Genomic DNA, 25806 nt, shown 5'->3' with positions numbered 1-25806 from the left:
ATAACTTAAGCAATAATAACCCCACCAGATTGTAGAATGACTGCCTTACAACAAGTTGAATAGTTTGAGAATATAACTTAGTAATAATTACATGACACCTAGTGTATGTCACACTGAAAATACCTGTATATATCATCCAGTAGTGATCCGTAGATAGCTGCAAAATTACTACTTTAGCACTACATTAGTACAAGTCTACGTAGCTACAATCATCTTTAAGGTGCCCACAATCATATTTTCTGTAAAATCATTCAGATTATTTGACGATTATATTAAATCCATCCACGCCACTAAAGAATCCATCCTGCGCAGTACTGTGGTGTAGTGGATAGTACCTTGCAACACTGGATCCCCTCTTGAAATGCTAGCCAGGGCACTATCTGCAAAGTGTTTGTATGTTCTCCCTGTGTCTGCGTGGGTTTTCTCCAGGCACATCCCTTTCCTCCACATCCCAAAAATGCACAGATGGACATAGGACTATGGTAGGTATTAGACTGTGAGCTCCTCTGAAGCACAGCTAGTGACAAGACTATAAATCCTCAGTTATGATCATATCAATGAAAAAATCCACAGAATAATCATTGCTTAGGAGACAATGCAAAATTCCAGGATTGATTGGACCCATCAGCTTACATGTTTTCATGCCATACAGTGGAGGAAAGAATTATTTGACCCCTCACTGATTTTGGAAGTTTGTCCAATGACAAAGAAATGAAAAGTCTCAGAACAGTATCATTTCAATGGTGGGTTTATTTTAACAGTGGCAGATAGCACATCAAAAGGAAAATCGAAAAAATAACCTTAAATAAAAGATAGCAACTGATTTGCATTTCATTGAGTGAAATAAATTTTTGAACCCTCTAACAATAAAAGACTTAATACTTAGTGGAAAACCCTTGTTTGCAAGCACAGAGGTCAAACGTTTCTTGTAATTGATGACCAAGTTTGCACACATTTTAGGAGGAATGTTGGTCAACTCCTCTTTGCCGATCATCTCTAAATCCCTAAGGTTTCAAGGCTGTCTTTGTGAACTCTGAGCTTGAGCTCCCTCCATAGGTTTTCTATTGGATTGAGGTCCGGAGACTGACTAGGCCACTCCATGACCTTAATGTGCTTCTTCTTGAGCCACTCCTTTGTTGCCTTTGCTGTATGGTTTGGGTCATTGTCGTGCTGGAACACCCATCCACGACCCATTTTCAGTTTCCTGGCAGAGGGAAGGAGGTTGTCGTTCAGGATTTCACGATACATGGCTCCGTCCATTCCCGTTAATGAGATTAAGTTGTCCTGTGCCCTTAGCAGAAAAAAAACCCCAAAGCAAAATGTTTCCACCCCCATGCTTGACGGTGGGGACGGTGTTTTGGGGGTCATAGGCAGCATTTTTCTTCCTCCAAACACAGCGAGTTGAGTTAATGCCAAAGAGCTCTATTTTGGTCTCATCAGCAGAGCCGTATCTATAGGGGTGCACATAGGGCACCTGCCATGGGCGCCCTTTGTCACTCACCTGGGGGGGCGCATCCCCAGAAAGCAATTAATCACCTCCCTCTGCGCAGTAGCTGGCTCATCGCCAGCGCCATTGTCTATGCATCCCGCCCGCGGCCCGCTGAAGGAGAGGAGTGGCCGAAGGACTGTGTGCGGCACTCACTGGGACAGGCAGCTCGATGTGCAGCGCCCCCGTGTGTCACCTAGCCCCCGGCGCATGCAGCTACATTCACGGCTACGCACTGTTTCCTCCCTCAGCCTCCCCTCCCACCTCCATCACGGATGCGGCCAATCAGGACTCAAGAGGGGGATCGGGCATACAAGGCAGCAAGCGGGGCCGACGTTACTATGGTGACCAGATACGCTGCGGGGACACACATCCCCGCAGCGTCTCTGGTTGCCATAGCAACATCAGCGCCACTCGCTGCCTTGTATCTCCGATCCCCCTCCTGATTGGCCACATACGTGATGGAGGTGGGAGGGGAGAGAGGAGGAGGAAACAGTGCGTGGATGTAGCTGCATGTGCTGGGTGGTCAGGTGACACCATGTGTGCACCGCACATTGACTGAGAAGCAGCAGCTAGGCGGGAAAAGGTCCAGCAAAGATCAGATCATGTCTGATCTCATTTAAGGTAAAAATAAGTGATTGATCATTCACCACTGTCCACTAACCACCAAAGTAAAAGGAATAGGATACCAGTCCTGAAGGACTCTGGTGGTAGTTGAATAGGTGTTGTGGTTAATGTAGTATAGTACAGAGCCGGGAGCCCCCAGCCCTGCAAAGCACCCAGCCCTGCAAAGCACCCAGCCCTGCAAAGCACCCAGCCCTGCAAAGCAAAGCGCCCAGCAAAGCCTCCAGCCCTGCAAAGCAAAGCGCCCAGCAAAGCCTCCAGCCCTGCAAAGCAAAGCGCCCAACAAAGCACCCAGCCCTGCAAAGCAAAGCGCCCAGAAAAGCACTCAGCCCTTTAAAGCAAAGCGCCCAGCCCTCCAAAACAAAGCGCCCAGCAAAGCACCCAGCCCTCCAAAACAAAGCGCCCAGCAAAGCACCCAGCCCTGCAAAGCAAAGCGCCCAGCAAATCCCCCAGCCCTGCAAAGCAAAGCGCCCTGCAAATCCCCCAGCCCTGCAAAACAAAGCGCCCAGCAAAGCACCCAGCCCTCCAAAACAAAGTGCCCAGCAAAGCACCCAGCCCTGCAAAGCAAAGCGCCCAGCAAAGCACCCAGCCCTGAAAAGCAAAGCGCCCAGCAAATCCCCCAGCCCTGCAAAGCAAAGCGCCCAGCAAATCCCCCAGCCCTGCAAAGCAAAGCGGCCAGCAAATCCCCCAGCCCTGCAAAGTGTCCAGCAAATCCCCCAGCCCTGCAAAGCGTCCAGCAAATCCCCCAGCCCTGCAAAGCAAAGCGCCCAGCAAAGCACCCAGCCCAGCAAAGCAAAGTGCCCAGCAAATCCCCCAGCCCTGCAAAGCGCCCAGCAAATCCCCCAGCCCTGCAAAGCACCCAGCCCAGCAAAGCCAAACGCCCAGCAAAGCACCCAGCCCTGCAAAGCCCCAAGTAGCTTTTTTATTTTCTTAAAGAAGGGCGCTTGGGGGGCAGGGGGCGCAATTTCATTGTTTGCCATAGGCGCAATATTACCCAGATACGCCTCTGCTCATCAGACCACAGCACCTTCTCCCAGTCACTCACAGAATCATTCAGGTGTTCATTGGCAAACTTCAGACGGGCCTGCACATGTGCCTTCTTGAGCAGGGGGACCTTGCGAGCCCTGCAGGATTTTAATCCATTGCGGTGTAATGTGTTTCCAATGGTTTTCTTGGTGACTGTGGTCCCTGCTAATTTGAGGTCATTCACTAACTCCTCCCGTGTAGTTCTAGGATGCTTTTTCACCTTTCTCAGAACCATTGACACCCCACGAGGTGAGATCTTGCGTGGAGCCCCAGAGCGAAGTCGATTGATGGTCATTTTGTGCTCCTTCCATTTTCGAACAATCGCACCAACAGTTGCCACCTTCTCTCCGAGCTTCTTGCTAATGGTTTTGTAGCCCATTCCAGCCTTGTGCAGGTCTACAATTTTGTCTCTGACATCCTTGGACAGCTCTTTGGTCTTTCCCATGTTGGAGAGTTTGGAGTCTGCTTGATTGATTGATTCTGTGGACAGGTGTCTTTTATACAGGTGACTAGTTAAAGGGACTCCGAGCAGTGCAGAAACTATGGAAAGATGCATGTCATTTTAAAGCTCTCTTTCTCCTCTTTCCAATGATATATAAATGGCCGCCCTACGCCTTTTAGTTTTCGCTATTTTCGCGATTGAAATTGCCGCGGCCACAATTTCGATCGCGAAAATAGAGAAAACTAAAAGGCGTAGGGCAACGATTTAGGTGTCGTCAGAAAGAGGAGAAAGAGAGCTTTAAAATGATATCCATCAAGCCATAGTTATATTGTATTACACAGGACGACACTTTCCCCAGTGTCAGCAGCTCCATTCTGCTGAATGGAGCTGCTGACTTTGACAAAAAGTCGCCCTGTGTAATACAATATAACTATGGCTTGATGGATATCATTTTAAAGCTCTCTTTCTGACGACACTTAAATCGTTGCCCTACGCCTTGTAGTTTTCTCTATTTTCGCCATCGAAATCGCCGCCGCGGCAATTTCAATCGCGAAAATAGCGAAAACTAAAAGGCGTAGGGTGGTGGTTTATATATCATTGGAAAGAGGAGAAAGAGAGCTTTAAAATGATGTGCATCTTTCCATAGTTTCTGCACTGCTCGGAGTCCCTTTAAGACAGGTGTCCTTAATGAGGGTGACTAATTGAGTAGAAGTGTCTAACCACTCTGTGGGAGCCAGAACTCTTAATGGTTGGTAGGGGTTCAAAAACGTATTTCACTCAATGAAATGCAAATCAGTTGCTATCTTTTATTTAAGGTTATTTTTTCGATTTTCCTTTTGATGTGCTATCTGCCACTGTTAAAATAAACCTACCATTGAAATGATACTGTTCTGAGACTTTTCATTTCTTTGTCATTGGACAAACTTACAAAATCAGTGAGGGGTCAAATAATTATTTCCTCCACTGTAGGATCTAAATAATCTGAACAAAAATAAGGTTGCAGTAGAAGAACAGAGGCGCCAGCAGGATAAAAATGGATAAAACCTTTAAAATTTGCTTGGAGGAAGTGGTGGACTTACCTCCATAAAGCAGACACGAAAGACTGTCTGAATAGTAGCAATCACATTTATTATATAGTACCCCAAAAAGTGGTACTATATAATAAATGTGATTGCTACTGTTCAGACAGTCTTTCGTGTCTGCTTTATGGAGGTAAGTCCAACACTTCCTCCAAGCAAATTTGAAAGGTTTTATCCATTTTTATCCTGCTGGCGCCACTGTTCTCCTACTGCTATACCGTGTCCACCCCTGGCAGAGGGGTGATCTACCCCTTTTTCTGATCTACAGAGAGCGACTTATCCTTGAGTGAGGACAGGTCTAATCTCCTCACCTGCCTATACAGTGGTTGCCTATGTGGTAACCCATGCTTGTGAGTATACTCTTCTCACTTTATTTTTGCATAACATACTACACTATATTGGGCTCTCGGTTTCTCTAAAAAATAAGATTGGTCACTAAAAAGTGTACCGTTAATAGGCACATTTAGGCAGGAAGGATAGTGAAAGTAACTAAAAGGCAGCTGCATTATCAGTAACTGTCACAAAACTCTGCTTAATTTCAGTCTCTGGTGATTCAGTAGTGAGTTGCCAGTGCTTAAAACCAGACATACATTTGTTGATAATGGTTGATAAGGTTGATGATTGATCACACCTGATTGAAAAGTGATTGGAGAGGAGGGATTGATACTACCACCTCATCAGTGTAATCTCAGATTTCAGCATGTTAGCTTGAACCTCTAGTATGGTGCTCCTCGATGCAGCTACGCCTGTGTGTGGCCTTGGCTTCCCCACTGCCCCACTGTTGACCAGGGTTCGAATCTCGGCTCTGCCTGTTCAGTAAGCCAGCACTAATTCAGTAGGAGACCTTTGGCAAGTCTCCCTTACACTGCTACTGCCAATAGAGCGCGCCCTAGTGGCTGCTGCTCTGCTCTGGCGCTTTGAGTCCGCAAGGAGAAAAGCGCAATATAAATGTTATTTGTCTTGTCTTGTCACTGTTCCCGTCCCAGTCTACTTGGCAAAGCATGCTCAGTCACCCTTTTTGAATTGATAAACTGTCTTAAATCAAAGTCAAGTTAATTGATCAAGAATATGGGCATAATAAGTCAAAGAAATCAAACCAGCTGGAATAGTCAACCCTTGTATGAGCGCTGAATGGACGTTAAACCACAATTGCATGCTTGGTGTTTGAGCGCTGTCCATTAAAAAAAAAATGGCCTGCTGTCTGTAGAATCGTTTATTGTCATTCGCACAAGTGCAGCGCTCGATCCCGTCGTTTCCTGACGTCTCATTTCAACCGCAGCACTTCTGTGCTCCCCTCGCTAAAAATAAAAGCATCTCACCAAGACTCCTACATGAACCAGCCCTTAGCAAACAAGCGAATGCATTTTAATTGGTTGAAAGAGTTCTAGAAATTTTTCGCTGTTTTGTATAAAGCAGTGAATTAGGCCCTGCTTTGTAAAACATGTTCTCAGTATGTAGTTAATTTTATGCACCTGTATTGTTTGATCTGTTGTTGCAGAATAATGCTTTGTTTTATTTCAGGGAGCCAAACTATGCAGCTTCAAAAACAAGTCACGGTAGGATTTTATATTATACTTGTGGTTTGTTTTTTTAAATGTCTGACAAAAATAGTCTGTTAGAATATCCACATGCTGCTATAACACATACTGTATTTTTGATTGATGCCATTTGGGGGTTCAGTATAATTGATTCAACCAACATGGGGAATAGTTGTCATTTTCTTCCTAGCGGTGTGTGTTTTTGACTGCTCTATTAGCACAGATGGTCAAAATGCACAATAAACTAGCAGGTCTTTCACTGCTCAGCTGCCGCCTGCCATATAAGTGAGTGGCATCATACACACAGGTGTTTGAACTTGCAATTATTTTGGTGGCAGAAAAACATGTGCTTGAAAACAGTTGTGTGCAATATGCGAGTGGCAGTGACTAGGTTCAGCCATCACAACAGACAGAAGAAAACAAAGTAGGGGGACTGCTCCGTAGCGTTAAACCCTTTAATTGAACAAACATGCGCAATACAGTATGCACTTACTGGAATGAAGATAAAAACTAGCGTATCTCAGCTTTAAGCTGTCATCCAACGGGGTGAAACCTCAGAACTGCAGTGGCCAGCAGCAGTTAGGATCTAGATGGATAGGAAACCCTGGGTATCCACTGTGGACTGTTTGGGCTCGATTCACAAAGCGGTGCTAACCCAGTTAGAGACTTTAGGCGTGATAACCATTGCACCATGCTGGTGAAAAGCCAGTTTAGGCGTGATAAGTTTAGGCGTGATAAGTTTAGGTGTGATAAGTTTAGGCATGATAAGTTTAGATAAGTTTAGATCGCGCGCAAAGTCCCGCACACAAAGCAGCGCCATTAAACTGTATGCGAAGTGCACCAGACTTTGCTAGCGCAAAACTTTTGATCAGCTGTGCACTGCGGTGCTAACCCAGTTGGTGCTTAAACTTATCACCCCTAAACTTATCATGCCTAAACTTATCACACCTAAACTTATCATGCCTAAACTGAGTTTAGGCGTGATAAAGGGCTTTTCACCAGCGTGCTAACTGTTAGCACTGCTTTGTGAATCAGGCCCTTTGTGTGCCATGACGTCACAACACGTTTCGGTGTATCCCCGTCTTCATCAAGTGACATCACCAGCATGCACATGATGCCTTAAGTAGTGGAGCTTTGGAAAAATGGTGGGCAGGTTATACTGCCCACGGGTGTGTCAAGGTGGGCAGCCTTGAAGTGATGGGCGCTCCGCCAATGGGGAAGCTGAGGTATGGGGGTGGTGCTACTACCTGCCTGTAGGTATCTGTAAGACAAATGAGATGGGAAGTGTAGCCAAATCTGCTACGCGTAGGTAGCAGGCACTCCCCCTCCTTTGTTTTCTTCTATCAGCCCGCCATATAGCTGAGCATTGAGGAGCAACTAGAGCGTGTTATCCCCATTGGTACATCTGCTGGGTCCGCAAGATTTCCCATCTTTTTGCTCTTTCATCGCAACAGACACTTGGGGAACAATTAAGCTTGTACAAAAGCTATGACCAACCGCACCATGAGTAGTGAGCTTCAATGGTTAACAGGGGGTAAAGAAGCAGTAAATAAGCTTCATCCACATTGTCCATGGGAATGAGCTGAACTGAATTCCAAGACAATGCCTTGTTTAGATGTACAATGGCGTTTCGGATTTGCGAGCAAATCTATACTTCTAGTAAAACTATAATGTATCCTAATTAACCATTATAATGAACATTTTTATTTATTTTTTTAAGGTACTAGACACCACAGAAAGCGATACGACAGCTGACACAGCCTTAAGGACATCAGCCAGAATCCAGTATGTTTTTAAATCTACATATGCAGGAAATTGTGGAAGTAGGTAATGGCAGGTGCAACACCGCATTACAAATCTGTCACCTGGCAACCAAGGACAATGGCTATATAAAAGCTACCATTTATATAGCACTTATCTCCCATTGATTGGACTTTTGACCAACTTAAGCAAGTAGTGGCCATAAACATTATAACAATAGTCGTGGGCCATTTTTGGGGTAAAAGTCAATTAGCCTTCTCCCGGGCAATTTTTGAAGGGTGGAAAGTTAACCTGCTTTTGGGATGTGGTAAGAAACCAAAACAAACACTGAAAAAACATACAAACTCCCTTTCAATAGTAGTATCCTTGGCTGGGATTTAAACCTGAGAACTTACATATCCATCCTACTCAATGGCACAATTTCTAGAACTCGTTATTTTTTTTACTGTAGTAGAAACTCTCATAAACCCTGACAATCTCTCAAAAAACTAAAAATGCAATAACAAGCAATTGCGTTGTTGGCTGTAATGCTATTGCGCATTTAAGGTTTGCCAGTTATCTCTTAATATAGCAGAGCGTACTTCAATGGTGTTGCAATGGCTGAAGCAGTAGACAGAGATGGAGAATAGATGAAAAAATAACTTGTGTCAATAAAAATGGTCCAAAACTATGTTATGTTTGAATTATTTTATAACCTGACCCTGATGCCTTTTGTTTTCAGCTTACACAGTGCATGGCTAGAAATCACATGATACTGTAGCAAAATTGTTGGTTGGGTCCTTCTCCCCTAAAAAATTATAAGGCACCTTTGTGCCCGCCATATACACACACACACACACACACACACACACACGTTCTAGGTAACCTTTGTGTTTGGTAGCCAGATTTACTCCCCTCCAGTTCTAGGTAGGCAGAAGTGCATCCCAGAATTGGGTAGCTCCAAGTAGCCCAACAGTAAACCAGTACAGGTAGCCAGTGGTGCCTTAGTTTGGATGGTCAGAGGTTTCTCCAGTATTAAGTAGCATTCTCCAGTATAAGTAACCACAAGACGCCCAGTATATGTAGCCAGAGCTACCCAAAGTATAGGTAGCTAGAAGTAGCCCCCCCCCCAGTGTAGGTAGCCCCCCAGTATAGGTATCCAAAGGAGTCCTTTGTATTACGTAGCTTGTGCCAGTATAGGAAGCCAAATGCTACTCCCCATGCAGAGTAGTGAGCAGAGTGGAAGAAATAACTCACCACCCAGGCTCCACCAACAATCTAAATCCTCCATAGTCACCATCTTTATGATTCCAGTGCCATCTCTCTTCGTGGAACCCACCGAAATCGGCTGACGTGTCACATAAGGAAAGACAGCCACGGGAATCATGGAAACAGGGATGCCGAGGTGGATCGTCAGTGAAGCCTGGAGAGGTGAGTTACCGCTCTCCTCCGCTTGGTACTCTGCACCTCAGGTGGCTCGACATGAAAACTCCATAAGGCCCACCGCAGACCCCCTACCCCCATCACTGGCCACTGACACCCCCTGGCTATGGCCCGCATAACAGCCACAGCAGGGTGCCAGTGATCCCTACGCCTCTGAGACAGAGCTGCACTGAGATTTCTCCAGTGTTGAAATGTGTGTAATGATGAGTAATGATGAAATACACCATGTTTGAGACACATTTCATGCTTCTTGACCAAACCTACATTTACTTTTTTCTCATCTATTCACATTTCCATGTTTTACTAGTGCTGCCAGCATGTCTCCCATACAGCAAGTGCCACCATTATGTCCTTTGTACTACAAGTGCTATCATTATGTCCCCCAAATAACAAGTGCCACCATCATGACCTCAGTATAACAAGTGCTGCCAGGGTACACAACCCTATTCTGATCTGTACAATTAATCACTTTATAGAGGAGCTGGAAGTTGGAAATTAACTCACCACCAGTGTGAAGCTGATGGCAGGTTTGTCAGAGAAAACTCAGTTCACAGAGGGGGGAAAAGTCCTGCAGCCAATGGAAATCTCTCCCACCCGGTCTTATTCAAATTCAGCCTTGGATGCACAGCCTTGTGGGTAATGACATCTCATGCAAATCTTTCCTGATTTTCATAATAGATGCTGCTGCTGATATTACAAGCCTGATATCTCAACGCTCCTACCTCCTTCACACTCCAAATTTTGAGGATAGGGAGGGGACCTTCAGAACAACCTCTGTTCACAAGATAGCTTCGATATACCCTATTTCAGGAACCAACAAGACTGGGGTGCTCAAATACTGTGGAAAATGTGATCAGACACCGACCGGATAAGACACAGCTCCAGCATAGCAGCCTAGTGGAGAACAGAGAAATAGCAGAACATAACAGTGTTTCACCCTGAAAATTGCGGCAACTGCATTTGTGATTCTCATTCAGAGAACAAGAATTGTTCCCAGAATGAGAATCGCAACCTCAATTGTAACTATATAGCGGGGATTTTGCAGTGATTTTCAGTGCGAAACAGGGCAGTAAGCAATCTAGATAAACTTGAGTAGCTATATAAGAAAAAAAGGGGCGTGTCTTCAAGTAAGGGAATTAAAAAATCCCTCTAGCTTTGCGTGCTAGTAGTAAACATGATTCTTCCCATGCTGCATGAGGCACTTTTTCTACACCATACTGACAGGGCAAGAGGATTTTTTCCTCTCTTTTGCTTATCTCTCCATTCTCTTCTCCTTGTAACACGCTCTTTTTTTCCTTTGTTTTGTAAAAAAAAAATCCTCTACTTACAGTTCCTTTTTAACCTAACGCTCTCCAGCCCAACTGGATGCCTGTCCTCCACTCCTTTTTACCAATATTTTAAAACTAGCATATAAATCGTTTTTATTGTCCAGTGAAAATAATCAGGGCATACAAGTTGTGGTCAGCGAGAAATATAACCAGAATACCAGCACTGCAGGCAGGAAAATAGCACCTTCATGAGGTGTGGTAATGGCATGACTCTCTGGAGAGAGGAGTAACATTAAATATTATGAATTACAAGGAAAGTTTTGTCTGAAACAACCAGTGCTTAATATGCTTCACTGTGATTTTCCACCCTTATACAGAAAGAAATACCCAAGTGCAGAATGCAAGTTGTTAGCTACAAAGAATGCGGGTACAGGTTCTACATCCCACAATCAGTGTAAACAGTCAGAGAAGAAAGGTATGTTTTTTAAGCAGGGAAAGGTAACTATATCTGTTTGAAAAAGAGCACTATCAGTGGCATAGCAATAGGGGTTGCAGAGGTAGCGACCGCATTGGGGCCCTTGGGTCAGAGGGGCCCTCCCTCAATCACAATATTAGCTCTCTATTGGCCATGTGTTGGTAATAATTACTTATATAGATGCTTTAAATAGTAATTATCATTAACAAACTGTTTCCCATCTCCTACTTGAACCTCTGACGCTGTTGTTGTCCTTATAGAGTGCTTGGGGGGGCCCCATGTAAAACTTGCACCGGGGCGCATAGCTCCTTAGCTACGCCACTGAGCACTACTGTAGTGTCATTCACTTGTACAACACCATATTCTAGAAGCACAATATGGGGCAGCACGGTGGCGTAGTGGTTAGCTCTCTCGCCTTGCAGCGCTGGGTCCCCGGTTCGAATCCCAGCCAGGGCACTATCTGCAAAGAGTTTTTATGTTCTCTCCGTGTCTGTGTGGGTTTCCTCCGGGCACTCCGGTTTCCTCCCACATTCCAAAAACATACGGATAAGTTAATTGGCTCCCCCTAAATTGGCCCTAGACTACAGTACTTACACTACATAATATAGACATATGGCAATGGTAGGGAATAGATTGTGAGCTCCTTTGAGGGACAGTTAGTGACAAGATATATATATACACTGTACAGCGCTGCGTAATATGTCGGCGCTATATAAATACTAAATAATAATAATATGAGGAAAGAGGCGCCCTGGTGTAAGTATAAAACTATTTAAAAACAGAATAAAATGGAAAAAGGTTGAGGTGGCTTACCTCAGTGACGAAAACTGCCAATTGAAAAAAGCCACGCAGAATAGGGAGCCTCTATAGAATAGAGAGGCTCCCTATTCTGGATGGCTTTTTTCAATTGGCACTTTTATTGGCCTGTGGAAGCAGGCTCAGACCCATGAAACGCGTTGCCTGTGCAAAATAAAAACTCTTTGTTTATACAAAAGTTTTCATCACTGAGGTAGGCCACCTCAACTTTTTTCCATTTTATTCTGTTTTTAAATTGGGCGCCACAAGCTCGCATTGGCTCACATCCCCTGATAAGTCACGTGGGTGTGACAAAACTGGTGGGGAGGAGCCGTACATGAGACCAAGAGGTTCGGCTGAGCGGCATCAGCATGGGGAGAGATAGTGACACAAGCACGCATCTTTGTGATGATCAACCCAGGAGACCATGCGGAGTGGAGCCCACTTCTGTAAACTCTGTATGCACAAAGAGATAATTTCCTTATTTAGGAGTGATGCATCATGGGAAACCACAGTTGCTCACTTACAGCTGAACTATCGCAAATACCTTCTGTTTTTAAAAAGGCACAATTATATATTTAGCTATGATATTCGTAGAGGGTTTTTAGGCTCCTTTTTGTCCACTGCAGAAAATTGTGGTGAGCAAGCTAGCATGTTTTCTTCACAGTAGAGCTTTGTGGCACAAGTCTGAGTTAGGGCTGTAAAGTTTGCTTTTACTTACCTAAGTATTTTTCCAGCCCTCCGTAGTTGAAGGTCCCTCTGTGTCCTAGGATGTCCTTCGTTGATCCTCTGCCAGCCCGGTAAAGTTTGCAAGTAAGTTGGGTTGAACAATACTGCGCATGCGCTGACCAAGCTACACACCTCCTCCTTAAATGCACTGCTGAGGCCAGTAGCATTCTTTGCATATGTAGTTAAAGGGGCAGTTTAGGGAAAATTATTATTTACCATTAATCACATATCAGTTATTTAATATAGAGAGTATATGTTTCTCCATAGACCTTGTGTTAAAAAAAAGTAGATGATATCAATTAATTCTGCTTTCACAGAGAGCTGAGCTGCTAAATTAGCATACTATGCTATGGACTTCACTGATACCAGACACTCCAGCTGATTATAATGCTGACTCACACACTACAGAGAGCTGCTGTTCTCACATGTAACTAGCTAAGTAAATAGATAAAGCAGGCTGCTAATTAGTTACTTATGTAGCAGCCTGTTTGTTTATTTACTTAGCTAGTTAGAGAGAACAGCACGGCTCTCTGTAGTGTGTGAGTCAGGGTTATAATCAGCTGGAGTGTCTGGTATCAGTGAAGTCCGTAGCATAGTATGCTAATGAAGCAGCTCAGCTCTCTGTGAAAGCAGAATTAAGTGATATCATCTACTTTTTTTTAACACAAGGTCTATGGAGAAACATTTGCTCTCCATATTAAATACCTGATATGTGATAAATGGAAAATAATAATTTTCACTAAACTGCCCCTTTAAGTATTGCCGATTATCATGAGTCCCAGCCACAGGAGCGGGATCAAGTAGGCGCGTCACCAGATAAGCAGATACACAGTAGTGCACGACCCAGCCGACTCACTCACTTTACCGGGTCTGAAAGCAGATCAACAGAGGGGAGTGGGAGGATATCAAGGGAACTTCAAGACTTCAGGAGGCTGGAAGAAACCCCAGGTCAATAAAAGCCAATTATTTAATCCCACCTCGGCATCCTTTAAAGCACACCTGTGATATCGAAGAAAAAAGTTAAATACTTTCCTATTGGACTATCCAGAGACTCTACTGAGATGAGTATTTTTTATTCTCATAGGTGTACTTTAAGTGTTTGGTCATTTCCATCAGCCACTAATAAGCATTTGTCTTATAAAGATTTAGGGAACATACACAAGCGAGACTTTCTGGGGGAGACCAAACTCTTTCGAGCAGCGAGGAAAGGAGACCTGGCACAAGTTACGGCTCTCATCAAAGCAGGAATCCATGTAAATCAGCAAGATAATGCAGGTCAGATTTGAATGTTTCCTTTCCATTTCAGTTATTTCAGAAATACAATAGTTATTGCTTAATGCTATACATTGCTTTTTGGGTGGAGGGGGGGAGGAGGGCCAATGGAGCGACAAACAAGGAGAATCACAGAGTGGGTGGGGTGAATGCAGAGAATAAGGCCTTTGGCATTGCTGAAGCATCAAACGAGGTTTCTGTACACACGCTACATTCTCAGCAGACGCTCACCCTAAATGGCCGTATCGGCCTAGAACCATCTAGCACAGGGGTCCCCAAACTTTTTGCGGTCAAGGGCCAGGTCAACATACTTCAGACTGTTGGGGGGCCTGCCCTGAACATACATAAAATGATGTTGAAAAACACTACATTGAGTCTAGGTATTGATTCCCCCCAATCATGCCTGGAGGAGACCTCCCAGCAGCAGTCATTCAGTCATGCGACACCCAAAGAACGTCTGTGTGCACCAGACAGTGCAGCATACCCAGGTGACAACCTGCCGTCCAATTGGACAGCAGTGTCACCTGATGCAAAATTGGATTGGAAGCCAACGAATGACTGCTCACTGGCTTCTACAGTATATGGATGGGTGATGCCAGCACCGCTATTCTATATGCGGGGCTATGACATTTAACCGCTTGCCGACCGCGTCACGCCAATGGGCGTGGCCGCGGCGGCAGCCCCAGGACCAGCCAACGCCAATTGGCGTAAAGTCCTGGGGCAGGAGTTTGCAGGAGATCGCGCGCAGGATGCGCGCGCATCTCCCGCTTGGTGGGCGGAGCCGAGCTCCGCCTTCAGTCTCCGAGCGGCGATCGCCGCTCGGAAGACTGTTACACGGCGAAACCGCCATGTATTTACATGTACAGCGCTGCGATCAGCAGCAGCGCTGTACTGGGGACAGCCGTGTCACACGACTGTCCCCCTGGGGGACAAGAGAGCGATCGGCTCTCATAGGCAGAAGCCTATGACAGCCGATCGCCATGATTGGCCGGTTGGGGGGAGGGAATTTAAAGGAGCAGGTATTTTTATTTAAAAAAAAAACAACAAAAATATATGTCGAAAAAAAATAAACATGGGGGGAGCAATCAGACCCCACCAACAGAGAGCTCTGTTGGTGGGGAGAAAAGGGGGGGGGGGATCACTTGTGTGCTGTGTTGTGCGGCCCTGCAGCTTGGCCTTAAAGCTGCAGTGGCCTATTTTACTGAAAATGGCCTGGTCACTAGGGGGGTTTAGCACTGCGGTCCTCAAGAGGTTAAAGTTGTAGTGGGCCACATCTATAATTTATACATTTTGTGTTTGGGGGGCCAGTGAAAAACCTCGGAGGGCCACATTCGGGCCGCGGGCCGTAGTTTGAGGACCACTGATCTAGCACGCGTACAATGCTTAAAAGATACATGAGCTGAAAATTTCCACTGCTGATTTACTTACCTGGGGCTTTCTCCATCCCCTCGAAGCCTCTGTGTCCCTCACTTCAGTTCCACAGTCAGACACACTTCTGGGGTCCCCGCTGTAGCAGCACCGGGTCGGCAGCTTCTGCACATGCGCTGTTCGCGGTTGTGGTCCCCTGACAGGGAACGTTCTGCGCAGGCCACAGGATTTTTTCAGCTCATATTTCCCTTCAGAAAAACACTTGAAATTTAGTCTATTTAAAAAATATATATGTTTTTCAATAGCTGCAAAAATCTTATACTATTGCTAAAAACTTGTTTCAGGCAGCTCTCTGATTTATCCAATTTGCAAAGTGAACACAGCTCCACTCCACCACTTCCACTGCAGTGCTCGACCCAGGTTAGCAAGACCAAAGGATGCAGTACAAAAGGGATGGTCCGCACTTATCAGATAGAAGTAACCTTTATTAAGGACATATCCAAATTAAAACTCGGCAGGCATCATAGCTGACATGTTTCGGACTCAAACGTCCTTAATCATAGCTCATACACAAATGGCAGTTTGAACACATAAATAGTGATGTGAATGCATGGTACCCGCCCCAAGACCATCCCAATTGGGGAGTGGTTACATATCAAGGGGAGTGTGTCTGCAAGGTACCATCCCCCGCCCACACATACAAATCAAAACATCAATAAAACATTAAAATGCATATATAGAAACATATGTATATACAAACTAAAAACCAGGAGCAAGTAGCCTAGAAGGTTCCCAAAGGGAAAAGAGCAAGGAGGAGCAGGACCAGTAGCCTATTCACCATAGATCTGGGGGTCAGAGAGCAGAGTTCTTTTTAGGTGATAGTAGCCAAATCCCATCTTGCATTTAGGCCATGTGGGACCCTAGTATTTAACTGTGAAATGGGGAAACTCCTGCCACTAGAGGCGGAGACGGCAGTTTTGGATTTTACATGGACATGGCAATATTTGCAGGTCGCCAAACGACACCTATGGGAGCCAACCGTGGTCAGCCACGTTTTACCTGTGACCCCCGTGTTAAACAAACTGGGGGACAAAACTTGTCCCAAGGTTGGAGCACGTCTACTTGCATATCTGACTCCATCGCTGAGGATATTGGAAAGGTCCATGTCAGCTCGAAGCATAGGGAGATATTTTGCAATGATCCCATTCACCTGTTTGTACTCATTTGAATATGTGGTGACAAAGGTAGGTTTCTGGGGTTCGGGATTCTGTGGTACCCGAGGATTAACCAAGTCTGTTCTAGACTTCTTGGCCACTCTATCCCTTCCCCTCTTAATGCACCACCCTGGATACCCTCTCGCCCTTAGACGGAGTTCAGCTGTATTCAACTCCTGTTCCATCTGGTCGACATCAGAGCAATTGCGCTTTACCCTTGTGAACTCACCCACAGGAATACCACGAATAGTATGTATAGGGTGGCAACTATCAGCTCTTAGGACTGTGTTGCCACTAGATGGTTTCCTGTAGGTGGTGGTCAGGATGCTACCCCGCTCAGTATCCCCTCTCAATTTCAGATCCAAGTAGCTAATAGAGCCAACTCCCACCACATATGTGAATTGGAGGTTCAAATCATTTGAATTGAAATACTCCATCAGGTCCCCAACCTGTTCCACGTCACCCTTCCAAATGACCAACAGATCGTCGATGTACCTTCCGTACCACACAACGTCCTCCATGCGACGGCAGGCACCCCCAAAGACATAGCGCTCCTCCCACCATCCCATGTGGAGATTGGTTAGGATGGAGAGAACTTAGCGCCCATAGAAGCGCCCCGCCTCTGGAGGAAAAACCTGCCGTCAAACATGAAATAATTGTGGGTCAGGAGGTACTCGACAGCCATAAGTATAAAAGTGCAAAGATCCGCGGAATAGTCAGAGTAACGGGTAAGGTGGAAATTGAGGGCCTGGAGGGCCAATGTGTGGGGAATGCATGAGTACAGTGACCTCACATCTATGGTAACCCATGTATAGCCCCTTTTCCACTGGAAATTATCCAGACTGGCCAAAAGGTGCTTGGTATCCTTAACGTACCCCGGCAGCCGTCGAACAAGGGGCTGCAAAAGAGAGTCCACCCAACAACCCAGTCGTTCCCCCAAAGACCCGATACCCGCCACTATAGGTCTACCCTCAGGGGGGTAGCCAGGTTTGTGGATCTTGGGTAGATGATGGAATATGGGAACCACAGGGAATTTGACTCCCAAGTATTCACACATCCTGTGGTCAAAGATGCCCATGCTCTCCCCACAGGACAGGAGATTCAATAACCTGGCCTGAAATTCAGATGTAGGATCCGACATTAGGCCAAGATAAGTGTCCACATCATTTAGTTGTCTGAGGGCCTCATCTCTATATGTGTCACTATCCAATATCACTACGGAACCGCCTTTGTCTGCATTCCTAATCACAATATTATTATTCTGCAAGCCTTTAAGTGCAACACGTTCAGCAGCAGTGATATTGGATGGACCTGTCCCTACAGAGCCCCAGGCCAGCGAGAGGAGATCCCTCTCAACTAGCTCTTGAAACTGTTCAACACATGGAGATCTCTCAGAGATAGGGTAGAAGTCGGGATTCCTCACCTGTACGGGCTTGGTGTCATTTAGGGTTACCAAACCAGTGCTATCAGATGCCAGGGTTTCCAAAGTCCATCTTGCACAGGTATCCCCAAAGTCACCAATATTAGGAAGATCCACACATTGTGAGGAAGCACCCGGCTGCTGTATCCCCTCAGGACCATCAAAGTGCTTCCTGAGAAGGAGGGATCGAATAAACCTGTTAACATCCAGAATAGTCTCAAAGACATTAAAATGATGGGTGGGAGCAAAGGATAAACCTCTTGAAAGAATTTTTATTTCATCATTATTCAAAACATAACAAGACAGATTAACCACATTATTAGTAGGTTCACCTAAATTAGATATGTCACACCTTACTTTGTGGTTTTTACGCCCTGCTCTTCTGGTTTTCTTCCTCTCTCCCCCCTTTTCCTGTAATGCCTTTGCCTCCTGTAATAGGGAGGCTGACCCTGTTGGTTTTTTGGAGGTGGACTTCGACCCCCCTTATTATTGCCCCTGATTTATGTTATAAGAGTTATGCGGCCAGTTGTATGTGGTCCAGTGTTAAGTTTGGTACACAAATCCAATTTTGATTGACCAGTTTTACCACTTCCAGGTAGTATGAGAGCTTACCTATGCAATATGTTCCTCTATTCAAAATCTGTTGACCCTGATACTATGTGGAGGGGATAAAATTCAAAATCAAAATTGGATGTGTGTACTAGGCTATAGTCATGGAGAGAATACAAAGTAATAAAACAAAACATATTTAGGTAATGATGAGCTGTACAAGATTTCTATGCAAGCTTTTGAAACTTTATGTTTCTTCTTCAGGCATGATACAGAACTGTATCACAACCATACAAAAGTAGTGTAACTTAGAGAAACTTGTATATGACTGTGTAGCTTCATTCAGTGATCTGACACCCTGACTTTAGTCAGAAGAACATAACAATTAATCAGAATACTCATTGGCTTTAGCATCAGAAACACTTCTTATATCTATACATTTCTGTATATTGATTTGTAACCCCACCCATCCAGTGGCATCATAGCCTGGGCTATGATGTCACTCAGCCTTTTACCTCTGAGCACTCTGGGAGATCATTTGACATTCTCTCTCAGTAAAGTTCCTCTTTAACTGGGATAACTGTAAAAGAAGGTCCTTTTGTAGTAAGGGCCCTTTTCCACTAGCAATCGCTAGCGTTCACACTGAATGCTAGCGATTGCTGAATCGCAAAATGCAGGAAAGTTCCGGCGATTGCGTTCACGATTTTTCTATGCTGTAGTGTGCATAGCAAAATCGCGGCAAATATAGCTACGCAGCGCGATCGCGTTTGAGCCAAAAACAAATCGCGGTAGTGGAAATAACCTACCGCGATTCCTATGTTATTTAGCAAACCGTAGTGAATTAAAAAATCACTAGCGGTTTGTGATTTTGCGATTCAGCATCGCAAACGCCGCTAGTGGAAAAGGGCCCTAATGAAGTATTATTTCTTGTAATAATCCTCCGTTTCTGAAAATAATATTTGAACAGCTTTTCCACATTGAGTTGAAAATGTGGAACATTCATTAAGTGGAGAAGCAGGTCCTGGAGGGGAGGATGGCCGGTCACCCAGGAGGTCCACCTCTAATAGCTGGAATGTGTTGTAGGGTAAGCAGAAAGCGTTGAATAGGCACTGTTCAGCAAGAAATAGCAGAAGTGCTTGGCAACAGAACGCATGTAATTATTGCTCCTTTGCAGGGAATTCAATGGGTTTTTATGAGGTATGCCAATTTAAAGCCAGGAACCTTAAAAGGAACTAATAAAGCCTCAGCATTCTCCATTATTACTGAATACTTATGGTTTATTGTTAGAATAATTATGTAACATTTTGCTCTGGAACAGATCCTACCTGTATAATTACGGTGCATATTTACAGATGTGTATTCTGTACTTTGTTGACAGGTTGGACGGCTTTACACGAGGCTTCCTGCAAGGGCTTTTGTGAAATCAGCCTGGCTTTGCTGGAAGCGGGAGCTGATGTCAACCGCAGAGGACTTAATGGGACGGTTCCCATACATGATGCAGTCTTTGGGAACCACTTTGAGGTTTAATGTGTGGATGTATATCATAGCAAAGTTGTAATCAGTGTATGCCAGTGTATATTTAGCTTGAACCATGTTTTGCTCAACTGTAAGTGTGCTGGAAATGCCTTAAATTGAATAGTGCAATATACATACATGATTAATAATGCCACATTTTTAAAGGTTACCAGAGCTGAAGTCAGATGAAAAAACGGAGGGGGTGGGGAGTTTCAGGCATGTATGGAAGCTGTCCTGATGCCCCCCCTCCCCCCCCCCCCGTTCTTTTGGGTCAGGCATTAGTACACAGGCGCTGGACTGGCTGCGCACATCCTACACCATGCGGCCGGGAGTGCACTGTGCATGCGCCTGATGTCACGGCTACGCTGTGCACATGCAGGCGCGCAATGTAGGACATGCACAGCTGGGATAGCACCTGCGTACTGATGCCCGACCCAGAAGAGGCTGCCGAGGTTGGCATATAGGTAGCAAAGGAGGGGAGTGGTGTGCATCAGGACATCTTCCCATACATGCCTGCTCACTTAGTTTTTACAGCTGACTTCAGCTCTGGTATCATTTCAGTAAACAAATGGAGTCCCAAATCATTTTAAAAGAGTAATGCAAGTACATAAGCCTCGGTTAAAACCATTTTAATCACAACATGAGGCTGCTTAATTAAATTTATGAATGATGAGGAAACATTATTGCTCGTTGTGGATAAACTATTGAGACTTAGGGCTTGTTCACACTAAGAGCAATTTCTCTCTTTTTTTAGCGCTGGCTATTTTAAAAATCGCCTTAAAAGCGCTAGTGTAATGTTATCTTATATGAGTGTTCTCACATGAGCGATGAGCTTTCTATCCAATCGCAAAGGCGGCTCCGGCACCATTTTCTGAGTATTTGCGATTTAATAGAAAGTATAGGAGAATTGCAAAGCGCTTGAAATATCGCTTTGAATTGCGATTTCCCGAGTGCTTTAATGAATAAATACATTGTATTTATTCATTTCTGGGTCACAGAGTTCACTTCCTGACTGATGTCATTCCTGACTGAATTCAGGAATTGGAAAAAAAAAATCACTCCACAAAAGCGCTTAGAAAAGTGCTTTTCTAAGCAAAAATCGCGCAGAAAGCGCTTGTAAAAGCGCTTAAAAAAACCCTATAAATCGTTCAGTGCTTGGGATAGCGCTGGCGCTTTATAACGTGAACAAAGCCTACGTGTTGCCTTCCTTATCTAGCACACAAGGGCTCTTCTTCCTCTTAAGAAGATGACCAGGTAGCCCCCGACTGCTCCTTCCTTGTATTACCTCTACCTTCTTTTGGTGACAAACAGAGATGGTGAAAGATCCTCTTGTCCTTAGCATTGGCACATGGCGGCATATATGTGTGTTAATTTTTCCTCCTGTCAGAGTACCACCAACCCTAGAAACCATGTGGCTTCGTTAGAGATGGAAACTTCTTTTCCACCCAAACTGTGTGATCCACAAAGGGGATAATAAGCTTTATTAGAAGACTAAGCTGTCTAAATTAAAAATATAAATTAACATAATTCTCTTTTGAGGTTGCAGGGATGTTTTATAAACATGCATAAAAAGCTGCATCTTCGATTATTAGCTGGGGATTACAGCAACCATCCCCTGGAGCATAAAGCTCTGTAGACCAGACACAGAACAGACTCAAAGCGTCAGAGCTACAGCCACTATGGTGCACTCTTTAGGCAGTAGCAGCGTTAGGGAGTCTTGCCCAAGGTCTCCTCACTGAATAGGCGCTGGCTTACTGAACAAGAAGAGCCGAGGTTCAAACCCTGGTCATCTGTGTCAGAGGCAGAGCCCTTAGGGCCCATTCACACTTGCACAACGCTAGTGCTTTTGCTAGCGTTTTGCTCTGGCGATTTTTTTGCAATCACGATTAGCGCTTCTATAACACTAAACGCGAACGCCGTGAAATCACCTGAAAATGGTGCAGGATACAAATTTGCATTTGGCAATTTGCATTAATCGCCGGTGATTAACGCAAATCGCCCAAGTGAGAACGGGCCCATAGGGTATTATGGCACTAGCGCTTTAGAAAGCGCTAGCGCTTGAGCGTTTTGCCGAAATCGCCAGCAAAACGCTCAGATGTGAACAGGCCTTAACCAGTACGCGATCAAGTTTATTCCCAAACTGTGATTGCAGATTGCAGGTTGCATGTACGTGCAATATGAAATTTCTACAGATTCAGAGGGGGTTTCACCACCAAATTGTCTTTATAATCATAGTGGAGGTTGCATAGTTTTCTCCTGTGAGCACTATATTTTTAAACAAGCCATTAGTCTCATTTGTTAACAGGTGCTAGGTTGCTCACAGTGCCTCCTGCTGTACTGCGCATGTGCCCGCGTGCGCATGCTTAATATCCCATGCGTGTGTGGCAGCGGCCCTGCTCGATGCGGTGGTGCCGGCACAAATGGACGAAGACATTTGCGGTTTTATTAGATTTATTACACTCTCGCAGCAAGTTGGAAAGAAGGAATAGGCTGTACTTGTCAGGAGGAAAGAGAGAGAGAAAAACAGACTATGTAGAGTTAAAAAATAACATGTACGGTAATCATAATCAAATATTAATCCATAAGTAAGATGTGACTGGTGCTACTTCTTGCATCACTCGATGGTTGTCAGTGCCAGTGTTGGCACATCTACTGCTGATTGCTACTTGACATTTTCATAATGATGCATCAACTCCTTGTTAGTGAAAAAACTAAATTTAAAGTTCATTTGTCAGAAAACCAGAGCAATTCAAACTAAGCGTGTGATGTAAAAATCCTTAATTGCAATTTATATTTAGAAAAAATTGCACATCAAACTCATTAGTAGTTGCAAAGACATATCATAAAACTTTGGACTTTTCATGTGAAAATCAAGCTTACAGGGAACCTAAAGCTGGAAGGATATAGACTGAGGCTGCCATACTTGTTTCCTTTTAAACAATGCATATTATCTAGCTGTCCTGCTGATCCTCTGCCATTAAAGGTCCGTACACACGCCGGACTGGAGGCAACGACGGGTCCGTCGTCATCTCCTGCTGGGTGGGCGTTTCAGGTGTGTGATTCAGGCTACGTTCACAGTGGTCAGTTGCATAACACACTTGATATAATGAGTGTGAACTGCAATGGAGACTGGAAATAGGCTTTAATAAAAGCCTGCATGTAGCGAGTCAGAATAACACGATCAGTTACAGCGCAGTACTGTGAACAGGCCGATAGACTTGTATGAGCAGTGAGTTGACATGCAGAATTATTCTGCAATGCAACTGAACACTGTGAACTAGTCTTCAGACACTATTGCAGCCAACGAGATCAGCAGGACAGACAGGCAACTGGTATTGCTTAACCTTCCCAGCGTTCAATTTCCCCAGGATTTCTGTGCAAACAGTGATAAAATGTATTTTTAAAACTTTTTTTTTCCTGTAACTTGCCAAAATGTGTCAAGCAAGGGTCTAGTATACAGTGCAGGAGAGTATTGATGTGTATGCATGTTTATACTGTTCACAGCATGTTTTTTTGAACGGACATTTCTGTCCATACCGCTAGGGAGGTTAAAAGGAAATACATATGGAAGGTGTCCTTTAACCCTAAGGTGGTATTTGGTGGTTTAGTAACCCAAAGGACCACCACTTGTGATTGTTTGACTTAAAGGGAACCAGAGATGAACGTTTGACACAAAATAAACATATCAATCGATAGCTTGTAAAAAATAAATGCTCTACCTGATAATTTCGCCGCTCTGGTGTGCCTTTTTGAGTGTTTTATCCATTAATGCTCCAGGAAAAATCCAATATGGTCGCCAGCTCATACCCCTTCTGCTTCCGGGTTATGAGCTGTTCTGGATGAGCTGTCTAGGCTCTATGAAACTAGACAAGCAGGGCTGCTGCTGCAGCCTTTCATCTGTGTGCTTTCAACTTCATTATTCTGGTATGCTGTGTGGCTGCCTGTAGGAAGTGTCTCTCATAGGAATGAAACTGCACAGATAATAATGATGACTGCACACAGATCACAGATGAAATAGTACAGCAGCCACATTTGTCTTTTGTTTCAGAGCTTCTTCCTCGGCAGGAGCAGCTGAGCAAGCAGGGGGTGGGCTTGGGCTTGAAAAGACTTCACAGAAGACTGACTCGGCTATAATGATTCCAGGCCAAACCTAGACTGAATGCTCAGTCGCGGATTCTTATCAGAGCTGTAACAGGCAGACTGAGCAGAGAAGGATGAAACAGAGAGCAGAGTAGGTGTTTACCGTAATGTTCCCACTGATAAATTAGTAAATTGCATGAGGGTGCTTCGTCTCTGGTTCACTTTAAAGTATCACTATCAAGAAAAATGGTGAAATTTAAAATACATATGTACACATACTAATCGATCTTCCTGACAGATTCAGTCACTGTGACACCACAATGCGTGTAAGGGCTGGTGCACACCAGAGCGGTTCTGGAGCGTTTTTTAAAACGCTTGCAGGGGGAAAACCGCTTGGCTGGTGCACACCAGAGCTTTTTGTTTTTTCCACAAACGCAAACTCAGGGGCTGCAGCATTTTTTAGATTTCTGAGGCGTTTCTGCCTCAATGTTAAAGTATAGGATCGTGGAAAACAGCTCTGAAAAACGCTAGATCAGAGCGGTTTTCCAGGCGTTTTTGTTACAGTAGCTGTTCAGTAACAGCTTTACTGTAACAATATTTGTAATCTGCTACACAAAAACGCTCCAAAAAACGCTAGGCATGCTTAGAAAATCTCTCCAAACATAACTAGAATCGCTCTGAAATCTGCTTCAAAAACCTCTAGCGTTTTGCATATCTGCTAGAGGTTTTTGGTGTGCACTGGGCCCGATTGGTTCAATGCATGCTGTGTTACTGGGATTTTTCACCTTATGCAACAGAGCAATTTTCACCTCCCATTCATTCGCTAATAACTTTATCACTACTTATCACAATTAATTGATCTATATCTAGTTTTTTTCCACCACCAATTGGGCTTTCTTTGGGTGGTACATTTTGCTAAGAATTATTTTTTTCTTAATGCATTTTCATAGGAATATTAATAAAAATATGGACAAAATTCAATATTTCTCAGTTTTTGGACATTATGGCTTTTAAATAATACACGCTACCATAATTAAAACCTATGTACTTTATTTGTCCATTCGTCCCGGTTATTACATCATTTAAATTTTGTCCCTATCACAATGTATGGCGCCAATATTTTATTTAGAAATAAAGGTGCATTTTTTTCAGTTTTGCGTCCATCACTATTTACAAGCTTATAATTTAAAAAATGTTCGTAATATACCCTCTTCATATGCATATTTAAAAAGTTCAGACCCTTAGGTAACTATTTATGGTTTTGTTTTGTTTTTTATTGTATTTTTTTTTTCCATTAAAAATGTTATTTGGGTAATTTTCGGTGTGGGAGTTAAACAGTTCATCTCAAATGTAATAATGTACGTTTATTTTATTAAAAAAAAGTATGTAGATGTAGTTTTACTATTTACCAAACACACAATTGGAGAACCTCACTCCCAAACAGTTCTCTGCTGCTTTATAAAGCCTGCAGGCTGCTTATAAGCCAATGAAAAGTGCACACATAATACACCTAGCTTGCAGTGATAATCAAGCAAAAGCTGAGCAAGTCAGCCAATTAGTAGGAGAGGGCTTCAGTTGCATATAGACAATGGCTATATGACCAGCAGGGGGCACCAGCGTGCAGGATATTCCCTCTCATCTGCCCCCTCCTAACTAAACTGCATGGGATACTACAATAATTAAAAACAATGGTGCATGAGCCAGCCTGGGGCCCCGGGAACTCTCACTGCCCGGGGCCCCAGA

At 44.3% G+C, this 25806-nt stretch overlaps 1 protein-coding gene across 5 annotated transcripts in view; it reads left to right on the top strand.

Moving 5' to 3' along the window:
• Nucleotides 1-25806, top strand: part of ANKRD31 (ankyrin repeat domain 31) — a 249855-nt gene that overhangs the window by 137949 nt on the left and 86100 nt on the right. For 4 of the 5 annotated variants that reach the window (XM_068248640.1, XM_068248656.1, XM_068248648.1 and 1 more), the window contains 5 exons: nucleotides 6179-6213; nucleotides 7916-7980; nucleotides 11024-11121; nucleotides 13789-13920; nucleotides 19847-19989. In XM_068248640.1, coding sequence (XP_068104741.1) covers nucleotides 6179-6213; nucleotides 7916-7980; nucleotides 11024-11121; nucleotides 13789-13920; nucleotides 19847-19989 — 473 coding nt within the window. The remainder of the gene's footprint in view (nucleotides 1-6178; nucleotides 6214-7915; nucleotides 7981-11023; nucleotides 11122-13788; nucleotides 13921-19846; nucleotides 19990-25806) is intronic. The other variant, XM_068248663.1, reaches the window with a different exon arrangement.

The sequence above is a fragment of the Hyperolius riggenbachi genome, chromosome 1 (assembly GCF_040937935.1).
Source record: "Hyperolius riggenbachi isolate aHypRig1 chromosome 1, aHypRig1.pri, whole genome shotgun sequence".
Lineage (NCBI taxonomy): Eukaryota > Metazoa > Chordata > Amphibia > Anura > Hyperoliidae > Hyperolius > Hyperolius riggenbachi.
The sequence above is the reverse complement of the archived record's forward strand: the minus strand, read 5'-3'. Positions and strand labels throughout refer to the sequence as shown.